The 12,193-nt window shown below is 51.1% G+C and overlaps 1 protein-coding gene across 1 annotated transcript in view; it reads left to right on the top strand.

The window, feature by feature from the left end:
- The window catches only part of FAM169B (family with sequence similarity 169 member B), an 86,501-nt gene extending 74,616 nt beyond the window's left edge, over positions 1–11,885 (top strand). The window contains 5 exon segments of the mRNA XM_029952589.1: positions 594–776; positions 4,167–4,298; positions 8,986–9,080; positions 10,344–10,409; positions 10,412–11,885. Coding sequence (XP_029808449.1) covers positions 594–776; positions 4,167–4,298; positions 8,986–9,080; positions 10,344–10,409; positions 10,412–10,528 — 593 coding nt within the window. The 3' untranslated portion in view covers positions 10,529–11,885.
- The last annotated feature ends 308 nt before the right edge of the window (positions 11,886–12,193 follow it).

Below are 12,193 nucleotides of genomic sequence, written 5' to 3' on the forward strand. Positions count from 1 at the left end.
TGCTGGTATTGGCGCTGGTTGCAGTGAAGTTGAGTTCAGGATGGAAAAGTGGGAAGGGCGCCAACTATGGCCCCCCTTCTTTGCAACAGCAAGGCCACTGATGTAGGGGAGGCGGGACTCAGTCTATTTGGGGGTAAATGCACTTTGTCTCAGTTGGACACGATGACTGCTTGTTAGCCTCACCGAAACAAGTCCATGCCCTAGAGCTGTGTGGGGTGGGTCTCCCAGCCCGTATCCCCTGGGTTCAGGGAAAGCCTTGATGTCCAAACGCCCCTCAGTGGCTTCCAGTGTCTCTGTGAACTCCACACAGTGCGGGCCGCATCTGGAGGTCCTGGGTGCACGAAAGATGCATTCACCGAGGTTTGCATTTCATTTTGGGACAGTAGTCTGGTGGCTGCACTCCTAGTGATCAGTAACACGTGGGCTGGTCCATCGGCTGGAGAACTGGTGGTCTGGGATGATCCGCTATTTTTTCTTAGTGACATGAGCCCTTCTTACAGGTGGTACAATGACCCGGCTGTGTAGGAGTCCGGCAGGGTCCTGGCAGCTCGGCGCAAGCCTGGGACAGTGCGTGGCTCTTCCTCTCCCTGCAGGCAGCCTGTGTGGTGACGGCACCGGGGCATGCTACCTGCTCCCTGTCTTTGACACCGTGTTTGTCAGGAGGACTTACCGTCGCCGAGGCCTGGGCACGGCCATGCTGCGGGACTTCTGTGAGACGTTCCGGGAGGACGAGGCTCTGGGCATCAGTTGGCCGATTTCTCCCGCTATGTTCCAAGGTAAATCCACTTCGTGTCAGGTGCTGGTGTTTGGGGAACGGTGGTGGATAACACGTGTTCTAAGGGATCCTGGGGAGGGAGGTCCCTTGGCACTCTCGGCCTGTGGGTTTTCTCTCCCTCCTGAGAAATCTCCTGTTGCTTTATACTGTAGCATGAAGGGCGAGCCTTTCCCAGCCTGAGAACTGGATTTAGAAACAATACAAAGCATGGCATCAGGGAGAAGCAGAATCCAGAGGGGTGCACCTGCTGGGCTCTCAGAGGGCCTTTGTGGTTTCGCTGGATGCTTAGGGCCCGTGACTTTCAGCTAGAAGCTGAAAGGCGGCCCAGAAGCCTTGACTAGGAGGGCAGCTAGAGTGCAAAGGCAAGCTCTGACCCCAGGGAGCCCCCTGGTACCTCTGGAGCTCCTGCTGCACAAGACAGTCCCCCTCTTCGTTCTCATCCTACTGAGCCCGCATATTGGTCAGTCCCCTTATTGGTGTGTGTGTGTATGTATGGGGGGGGGGAGGACAGAGAGAGAGAGAGAGAGAGAGAGAGAGAGAAGAGATCTAGCATAAGGAATTGGTTCACATGGTGTGGAGACTGAGGCTCCCAAGATCTGCAGTTGGCAAGCTTGGGACTCAAGAGAGCCGATGGTGTCCTAATGGTCCAAATGCTGCCAGGCTCCAGACCAAGAAAAGCCAACAAAAAGTTTTTGCGTCAAATCCAAAGGCAGTAAAAGACCCATCTCCCTGCCTAACAGACAGGCAAGAAGGAGGAATTCCCTTTTGCTTGTGGGAGGGTCAGCCTTTTTCCTTTAGATTCAGGCCTTCAACTGACTGGATGAGGCCCACCCACATGAAGTAAGGCAATCTGCTTTATTCTGTCCACTGATTCCAATGTTACTCTCACCCCAAACACCCTCACGGACACACACCCAGTTTAATGTTTGGCCAAATATCTCTGTACCTTTGGCTCAGTCCAGTTGACACTTAAAATGAACTATTACTTTCCCATTCTGGAAGAAAAATCCTAATATATATATATATATATATATATATATATATATATATACACATACATATATGTGTGTATGTGTGTGTGTGTGTGTGTGTGTGTGTGTGTGTGTGTGTGTATTGCCCACCCCCCCCCCCGAGGAAATTAAGCTCTGGTGTTAAATATCACATTCCAAGTCAGTAAGTGGGGGCGGATTATAGTGAGCGTTCCCCCAAGTTCCCCACCACCCCCACCGTGAAGTACACCCATTCCACACTGGGTTCTGTTTCACTTCTTGTCATACAGATGTTTTTGGACCCTTAGTACTGAGTTTCCAGTGCTATTATGGTATAGGGAGAACAAGAAATAAGAGGGAGAACATAGGAAAGGTAAGGAAACTTCTGTTGCTCTGAAGTCCTAAGAAAAGCAGGTGGAAACATATTTTCTTCAAGTAGGTTTAGTCATTTCTTTATATTTCCAAACTCACAGTATATAATTAAACTCTGAAGATCCTTGAATTTCTGCAGAGAGCATTCCAGGATTCCTGTACTGTGTTGCTCACTTTGAGGTGTTGCAAAATTCCGGAACCTAGGCAGCTGGCTCTCTGTCCACACGCCTGTCCTCTCTGTCTCTCTCCTTAGTTTTGTTGCAGCTCTGAGACCTTTGTTTGAGTGTAGTGGCCTCTCCATGTGGCCACCTCAGGTTTCCCTTGGGGAATATCAGGTTCCAAGGAGGGGGTAGGGCACCCCAGAGCCAGCACTGCATATACCCTTGCAGGGTCTTGTGGATGCCTGCTCGCCCTTTTCTTTTTTTTATGTTTATTTATTTTTGAGGGAGAGACAGAAAGTGAGCAGGAGAGGGGCAGAGAGAGAGGTGGGGAGACATGGAATCCAAAGCAGGTTCCAGGCTCTGAGCTGTCAGCACAGAGCCTAGCATGGGGCTCAAACTCACGAACCTCAAGATCATGACCTGAGCTGAAGTCTGACACTTAATCGACAGCTACCCAGGCGCCCCAAGACTGGCTTTTATTGAGTATAGTCCTCCCCTTGGAGTGCAAGAAGGACTCCTGCCCAGGGCGCCATGCTTTAGAGCTCTCTTGCAGCAGTGTTTCTCTCCATGGTGTGAGGAGTCTGTGGGCCGAAGTGTATAGTCCTTCTTGGGTCCAAACCATTCCTTCTAAGCTGGCTCAGGGTACCAGGACCCCTGGATTCCTGCCAGTGGTGTGAGGGCCCCAGTGGATTCCATCCCTAGATCTGTGTGCCTAAGGGTGGACCATGCCACCAGTTTGCATATCTTTAGATCCCAGGGACAAGCGTTGGTGGAATGTGGATGGAGTGTGGGAGTGGTGTTCACATTTGCATGCACAGGCCCCTGGCCGTGTATGTGTGTGGGGCTGGGGTAGGAGGAGAAGCAGGTGGGCTGTCTGCCGGGGGCCGGCCGGCTCCTTCGGTATTGCCACATTCTGGTGCAAAACTCCAAGGAGTCCAAGAATTCTAAATCTGGAACTGGCTTTCCCTGTTGTTATGAAGTTATATTTGTCAAGATAGGAGAGCAGAACATTCTATCTAGCACTCTGCTAGCTTGGCTTACACTTTCCGAATACTTAGTGTCACCCTCTGGAGGTTTCCATCTGTGCTGCTGCCCAGGGCTGGGAAATATTAGGGGAGGGCCCAGCCCTTGGGCACCTGCGGGACCAGGAGCAGCTGCCCATTTGGCCAGATTCGGGGCACTGCCCTGTGAAAATTCTTACCCGGCGAATGTGGACACAGAAGTCTATACGCCTTGAGGTGACTCTGGAATCAAGGCATCTGCAGAGGCTGAGCTGGAAGGTTCTGTGGGAGAGGAGAGCTGGGGAGGCCCAGGGTGAGGAGGGACAGTGCCCGAGGAAAGGACAGTGCAGGGTGGGGTGGGGGGAGATGTAAAGGGCTGAATTGGGTCCCCCAAAGTCTTATGTTGAAAGCTTCCCCTCCATGTGGCTGTATGTGGAGGTAGGGGCTTTGAAGAGGTATTTAAAATTTAATGGGATCCTATCATTGGGGCCCTGATCCAACAGATTGATAAGAAGTAGTTCTTATTTATAAGAAAAGGAGCCTGGGACGCGGATGGGTGCAGAGGGAAGGCCACCATGTGCAAGCCACACCTGGCCGTGGGACTCCCCACCCCCAGCACATGAGACTCGAAAGTCTGTTGCTGGAGACCCCCAGCGTGTGGTGCTTTGTGATGGTGGCCAGGGGCTAAGATGGGTTGGAAGAAAGCGGGAGCAGGAGGGGTGGCACTTGAGGAGGTGAAACTGGGGCGCCCAGAGCGGGATCAGAGCAGAGACCACGGTGGGGCGGGGCTTTGACAGAAACCGGAAGTTCCCGCCCCTGAGGCGCAGAAAGGGGCGGGCCTTCCTGGCTCACACTTGTGCATCCTCAGTGTGCAGAAAGTTCCTGTTGGCCCATCCGGAGGAGCGGGGTCGCCTGTGGGAGGTGGAGCCCCCGGGAGCCTGGGGCCAGCGAGGCAGCATCTGGCTGAAGGTTCAACTGCAACAGTCAAGACTTCCAGACCGTGAGTCACAGTGAACAAAGTGGCCTTTGAAGCACAGGTTAATGAATATGGATGGAGTCAGGCCCCTGCAGGTGTTAGTTATGGTTATTGTTGCAAGAACAGAGGAGGGAGTGACCATCGTGGTGGCTTCTTATTTATTTATTTTTTTAATGTTTGTTTATTTTGAGAGAGGGAGGGAGGTAGAGTATCCCAAGCAGGTCCGTACCATCAGCTCAGAGCCCAATGTGGGGCTTGATCTCACAAATGGTGGGATCAGGACCTGCGCTGAAGTCAAGAGTCAGATGCTCAACCGACGGAGCCGCCCAGGTGCCTCCAGGGTCATGGCTTCTTGTCCTTGGTCCACGTTCCTTTTCTGAATGAACCACATCTTGGGAACTTCGCTCAAGATCTCCCCCAATTTCACTAAATCAGAAGCTCCCTGGGATCAGGGCTCCCTACTTACACATGGAAGGGATCACTGAAACCCAGAAGAAGTTTAATGTGTGCACCTGGTTAAAAATTGTTTTACCTAGAAGAGGGAAGTTCCGTGCACCCCCTCCTCCTTTTAGGGGAGATGCACGCATACGTAAGTGGTAGCAATGCATAGACAGTGTTGTGCAAATAAGTACCTTGTCCCCGTCCTTTTTATGGGCAGCATGGTAAGTTTCTGTATGGAGATGTTCATTTGGGCAGTCCCTATTATAAACAGACATTGTCTTCAGTTTGGGGTTGATATAGCACCACGGTGAGTTTGCCACTGGGGTTTTGATGGCGGGTATTTTCCAGCAATGAGACCAGGCAGAGGGTCCCACGGGGAGACAGGGTGGGAAGACTAGACACACTCATGTCTGGTTCTGTAAGTTGCTTTTTGACAGTGTGCCTTCCTCTTCCATCTTCCTCCCACGTCGGGGATGTTGGTTCTCAGCTCAGGGAGAGGGCCTGGGGGGCAGGGCTGGATCCCTGAAGACCCTTTCAGGCTGCAGGTGCTATGTGTGGGTGGGAGGCTCAGGAGGGTCTAACAGTTTAAGTTTCACCCGCAGAAGTGAAAGGACTGGCTTTCCTTCCCCCTGCCCCGGGGAAGAAAGCTCCTGTCAATGTCAAATGCCATTTCCCAAGCTGTAGGTAGCTCATTAGGCATCAGTGGGCTTTCTCTCCACATGGGTAACTGATTTACCTTAGGTTGTGACAGGGAAGAGCGGCTTGGAGTTTATTGATGATAACAGTGATAGGTTTTGCTTTTATGGTGCCTTTCACCTAGAAGGCTTAATGGATCTTTACAGGTATTAATGGGGTGACCAGGCACCTGGGAAGGAGTCCATGGCAGGGCTGTGACTGTGATCCTAATGAGGCAGTTAAGTGACGTGCCCTGTGGCATCCACAGTTAGAAGTGAAGGAGGAGCGTGCCGGCATCCCCATGCACGAAGCTGACCGGCTGCTCTGGTTTTTCAAGGAGCTTCACAGACGAGCCTGCAGCTCCCACGTGGACTTGGCCTTTGTGTCTTGGACATTGCAGATCCTTGGCTGGGAATGAAAAAAAAAGGAGGGGGGCGTTGCATATCAGAATGTGGAAATATTGTGGAAGTTGCACAGACTGGAGAGGGGCATGAAGGGGGAGGACGTTTTTGCATAATTGGGGAGACTGCTTTCCTCGGAGGAGAATTCCGCTGGGGGTTATTTCGAGAGCTGAGAGTTGGTGTGGTCTGGTCACAGGAAACTGAGCTGGAAGTCAGATGCCAGACCTGTCACTTTAACTCACTGTGAGATTTGCCAACGCTCTCTTTAAAACAGCAAATGAGGGAACTTTCTCAGAGAAAATTCCAGAAGCATGCCTTGAGTCCTTTGAAGAAAGAAGGGTCATCATTATGATTAGGATATAACTAGATTTATATAGTTTTAGTAAACTACATAATTAAAAAAATTCTAAATTATGATCTGTTTCACTCCCTGTATAAATCATGGCTTTTTCCCAGTCTCACCCACAACTTCTGTCTCCCCTCCCCAGGGCCAGCAGTCAGGATTTTAATTCAGTCAGGAGGTGGTTTTCAGCCAGCCAGCTTCATCTTGTAACAATTTTGTCAGGCTTGACATTTCAGGTTTTTTCCAGGTTGGTGAGTGGGGGGCTGCAAATGCAATCACAGATTAGCACAGATGCTCTGCATTTTCTCAGTTTACAGTCTGTCCGCCTTCATGGAAAAGCTGTGGTCGCGCATTAGGTTTTCCCACAGGTCACCCCGCAGTGCAGGTTCTGGAATCTTCTTTTGCCTGGAAATGTCACACAGCCATTTAATTTAATTTTAGTTTTTAACCAGCCCGTTATTCTTAGAGCTGCTTTCTTGAATTGTTCTGCTTTTCAAGTTCTATCTTTTGTTCCTTTATTTCTGGCTGTGATTGTGGACGGCTCCTACGGTTTCATGTGCTGTAGCCGTGGAACTGTAAGCAAGGAGCCCGGGGTGGGGGGAGCCGATTGCTTTTTACATCCTAAGTGAGGCATGGACGTTTTACAGCGTTCCAAAGGGAAATTAACTTGCGCTCCTTTCCAGGGTTTCAAAATCTATTTTTGAAGCTGCGTCACTTATGGACAAGATCTTTTAAAGTTTGCACGATCTTGCCTGTTGATAACATATGTGGCTTATAATGGCCCCGAAAATATTTACAAGGTTTTCAGAACTTTTGCGAGAAGGAGTTAGTGGGAATTTTTTTTTTTCCTTCCCACACTCAGTTACATGTGAAGCCTTTGAAACTTGACCAATAGGATCATAACTCTGCCTGGTGTGACTTCTCAGTTAGCTTGCACATGTCTTGAGTTTCTTTCCTGGAGGAGGTGAAATTGAATTCTCCAGCAGTTGACTGTTCTTTTACAAAAATGTGGCTGGAGGCAGGAACTAATTGCACACGGCTTTAAAAACTACTGTTTTCATTGTTTAGGTTATAGTGTTGCTTTCTTCCCAGGTGAGCTTTTAATGGAGTCAATTGTTATCCATAGGGAAAAGAATTTTATTTACGTTTAATCTTTAAGCCTCCAAGGTATGTGCATACAAAGATGGGAACTCTTTGAGCTCGGGATAGGCAGGGTCCTTTTCCTAAAAATCTGATGCTTGCAGCTCTATGCTTGTTTGGGTGAGTTGGGTGAGTTACAGCAATTTGAAGGCGTGAGCTGTGGCGGGGAATGGTCACAAGCAGCACCATCATACGTGATGGGGTTTTCCTAATGCTGCTCTTCGAAAGGTTGTGTGGCTCTCTCTAGTGGCCATTGTCATTTACTGCGTCCTGTATGGTAGTCACTGATGGATGGTAACTTACTTTGACCTGCCTGTGTGCTTGCTTCTCAGATTCTTATCCCCGTGCTTCCAAATTAGAGCATTCATTTTTAAAAATTATTGAACCGTTATTGGTTAGGAATAAAATGCAAGTCAACATTTGATAGTTACTAGCACGCTTTAGCCTGTAACACATAAAAAAATAGCTTCACACATCAGGAAGCGTAAAATATACTGAATTGTCTACTTCGTTCTCTGATTCATCCATTTATTCATGCATTCTCATTCATTCATTCATTCAGTCGATTTCTCTAAGGGAGGAACTCCCAGTGCTGGACCACTGGCTTTGGTGATAAGGGTACAGTAGTGAATAAGGCTGACCGAGTCTCTGAACTCATTTATGAGCTTATATTTTTGCGAAGAAAGTACATGAGCAATTATTACTGCATTATATAGAAACTCCCAAGGGAGCGTTGAAGTATGCTGGTGTTTTTCAATGCTGAGGATTCAGTTTTGCCAAACCAAAGTTGGCTAATTTATGAAGTCTGCAAATAAACTTTATTTTTATTTTTTTTTAATTTTTAATGTTTTTTATTTTTGAGAAAGACAGAGCACAAGCGGGGGAGGTGCAGAGAGAGAGAGAGAGAGAGACATACACACAGAATCCAAAACAGGCTCCAGGCTCTGCGCTGTCCGCACAGAGCTTGATGCTGGGCCCGAACCCATGAACTGTGAGACCATGACCTGAGCTGAAGTCGGACGCTTAACCGGCTGAGCCACCCTGTAAATAAACTTTAAATAACGATTAAATAATGTATTTAGTTTTATTTGAAAAATGTGTTTCGTTTGCATTTTCAGCTCAAATGGAAATCTGAGTATTTTTTTCCTAAAGGATCTGAATGTACTCCCCTACCCCCACAACACACACAAACCTCCACATCTAGATTTTGAGATGTAGGGAAGTACACAGTAGGACAGCAAAGTTATCCTTTCCCAGTTGGGTCTGATTTGGTAAGAGGGGGGCTGAATTAACAAGTGTGATTAGGGCTCTCTTGTGAGTAACAATTCCAGGGAGCAAAGAGAAGGGCCTGGGGTATTTAATGTCCAGATAATTGGAAGAAAAGAATTCCAGCTCAGAAGCGCTTGAGTGAGTCTACGGCTCTAGCTCTGTCAACACTCCTGATCTCCTGTGCGCTTGGCAGCTAAGCCGGGAAGGAGTTTCTCCTCGATGGAGAAACACTTGAGTAGAACCATGGCTTCATATCTCCCAGACCCTGGCAGGGTTCCCTTTTTTCCGGAGGGCGCAGTAGCAGGTGTCACAGTGAAGGTCACAAGGCTAGAACTGGGCCGTGGTGATCCGTGCTTTGGGAAGGGTGCCTGCTGTACTGTTGATCTTTCGCTCATCTGCGCCTTCCTTTTGCTCATGCCACGCTCCTGCTTGGGGAGGGCAGCACACCCAGGAAATTCCCAGAAGGACGTGCGCAGTCATGGGTGGACTTCTCCAGACGATGGACCCAGCCAGTGTGGTCGTGAAGGAGGCAAGGAGGTACAGTGGCGAATGTGTTGTTCTGGGAGTATGTCTTGTTTTCTTAGCAATCCTGTCAATGCTTGTTTAGCGAAGCTCTGAACCCGAGGGCCACCTCCCTCACCACCCTGGCCATGGGCCTCTCCAGGCAGTGGGCTGTTGATTCACACTTGGAGTCTCTGCGCTGCGGGATGAGGAGAGGCCTTCGTAATTAGACTCTTGATGGTCCTCTTCTCTGAGCTAGATGAGCTCTAACGAAGCCAGAACTAAATGCAGAGCACATGGCCATGAGCGTCCCCTTGCTCTTTGGAGGAAACATTGGAAAATCTGAATTTCACATTCTGCCATGGGTCAGCGTCTTTCATGAAGAGCAAATGTGTGGACAAATTTCTTTCTTTCCTCCTCCACCTCTCAAAGCCCAGATGCTGCAAGATGGAACACGGCATTAGGTTATCATAGAGCCCAGAGTGACGAGAAAACAGAGCCAGGGACAAGGATGGTGGCTCAGTATTTCTTAGTGGCCCATTGTCTGTTCTGAAGCGATGTGATTCCATTAGGCATCTTCCTGAAGCCAAGACAGGCATTTGCCCCTCCAAGATAATTCTGATAACACCCATTCCCGGCCACCGAAGGGTGCTTGCTCTTGAATTCCTGAAGAATTATTAAGGATTTTAAATCCCAAACTTACAGTTGCAAGTTGTGGGCAGTACGGCTTATTTTGGAAAGCAGATGATACAGGGGTAGAAGACTGCACATCAAACGTGTGATCGGTCCCAGTGAGCGCTGGGTTGTTTTAGAAACGTGGGTGGAGGAGGGGATCTCATTTTCCTTGGTTTGCAGTGGAAACATGCACTCACTTACGACCCTACAGGCCACCGAACTGACAGTATTGTGCTTTGCCTCTGTGGATTCCTGACTCTGCATTTAAACCTTGAAGGCCTTCGGAGGAAGAGGGGAGGTGTTCAGTGTGACATCATGCCCGTGGGCGTGTGTCTTGGGGGGGGCCACATGCTCAAGCATAAGGGTGCCCTTTTTAAAGTAGCACTTCCTTGCTTTGCTGTGTCTCACATCTCCACGGGCCGGGCTCTTCCGTTCCTGTCAGGAAGTAGTTCCCGCCAGTAAATTTGTGTCCAGAGCGTCTTAAGAACAAAATGCGGGGTCCGCGTGGCCGGCCGGTGTGTTGGAAACTGGGCTCAGCCGGTCTGAATGTGAGCCAGGCAGTGAGTGGAGGGCCCTTCACAGCAAGCGTCAGAAAGCTTCGCTGATTTTGTTTTTCTGATTCAGGAGAGGACCCCCGGAGAACGGGAACAGACGGAGATCGGTGAAGAGTGCGGAGGGAACGAAGAAGCAGCGGGGCGGCTGGGCAAGCCCGCGGGGCCGAGCAGGCCAGGAAGGAAGCCAAGAGGACCGAGCTGGGTGCAGGCCTGGCGGGGGAGTCCCAGAGGACGCATGCGCGGCCCAGCTCATAACTCCCAGACGAGAGGCCCTTCTGGGTCCCAGGGGACGTGGGTGTGAGAGCTGCCCTTGTCCGTCTGCGCTGCTGTGGCCGGAGCTGGCTTCCGTGCCTGCCCTGTCCTCCTGCAAGGAGAGAGCGACGCATGGACCTTGACCTTGATGCCCTCGGGCTTGTTTTGTTGGCTCAGGTGGCGGAATGCCCGAGAAAGCGCTGCGCCCCTCAAGCACAGAGATCTAAGGGACACAGGTAGTTATTCGCCCGGGCTGGGATTCTCGAAGCCTGCTTGTTCACGCTCGTGTGGCTGCTGTCACTCAGGGTGAGTCTGGAAAGATGGTGCGGGCTCCACATGCGCGTGCCCCTTGCTTGAAGCTCAGAGGAGGGCTGGGCCCGTTCCAGTGTGCACTGCCCAAATCTGTCTCAAGTGCACCCAGCCCAGATGTCACCGTGAGAGCACGGACACCAGAAGGGCTTCCAGGGAGGCACATTTCTTTCCCAGAGAAGTTTCAGCCACGTTGGCAGCTCCCCAGGGCAGTGGCCCGGACTCCCTGGCGCAGACCATCCATGGGCCCGTCTCTCACAGCTGGCCTGGCGCACAGGAGGCACTCGGAACAGGCTCCAGGCGGGTGTCAGGACCTTAGCCATGGCCTGCTTCAGAGGTGAAGCCACTGGAGGGGACTTGGGGCTGATGGCCCTTCTGATGTATTGGTGCATGAGGGAAAAGGCCCGTACTGGTGGAGGTGCGTCCAAAGGTGACAGCCAGCCCCCAGTGTGACATCGCCTCCTCAGCAACCTGCACCTCCCTGCTTGGGGCATGCGCTCGCTGCCACTGGGGCTTCGGAGCTGAACCGAGGACCCTGCCCGTAAGAGCCCAGTGAGGACAGGAGATGCAGGCCTTCCACGGGGTGAGGTGTGGTCCAGGCGCTCCTGGAGGCCCCAGAGCCTGCTCCCAGGAAGCTGCGGTGGGGGCTTGTCTGCAGCTGATCTCGTATGACCGGTGTTCAGTGACGTCACGTCAGGCTCTAACCAGAGGATGCTGGCTGGGTCATCCTGGGGCAGGCAGTGAAGTCTCCGCTCCTGCTTCCGGTGGGCGCAGAGCTAGTCTTCTCCCTGGAGACAGCCCTCTGTGGCTCTCCTTGGAGTGCCCAGGCCTGTCACAGAGAGCCCTGCTGACTCTGCTCCCAGCTCTTGGCACGCCTGCCTTGCTTTCTGTAGCCCAGCTGCCCGGGCTTTCCCATCAGGCGTACCTGTGCCCTTGCTTCAAGGTCATTACTCATGCACTTGCTCTGCCGTGGGCATGTACCTTCTCCCTCGGTCCTTCTGTCTGTCTTTCTCTCTGTCTTCCTTACTCTCTCTCTGTCACTCTCCCTTCCCCCTCTCCCCCTCTAATGTGTGTGTGTGTGTGTGTGTGCGTGCGGACACACATACACACACACACACACACAGCATGCCAGTCAGTCTGATTCCTACTCACACAGCTAGTCTCAGATGTCCCTTTCTGACCACCTCCTCCTTCCCTTCCTACATGGCCTCAAAACACCGGGCACTCAGCTGTGGCCCCCATGAGTCACCACCAGGGTCAGCCCTGGGTTTGCTCAGTTGTTGCTTGGGTCCCCGGTGCCAGTGGTCCTCTGAACTGCGTGGGGAATGAACGGTAACAGATCACCTCAACGGTGAGGGG

This window comes from Suricata suricatta, chromosome 9 (genome assembly GCF_006229205.1).
Source record: "Suricata suricatta isolate VVHF042 chromosome 9, meerkat_22Aug2017_6uvM2_HiC, whole genome shotgun sequence".
Classification (NCBI taxonomy): domain Eukaryota; kingdom Metazoa; phylum Chordata; class Mammalia; order Carnivora; family Herpestidae; genus Suricata; species Suricata suricatta.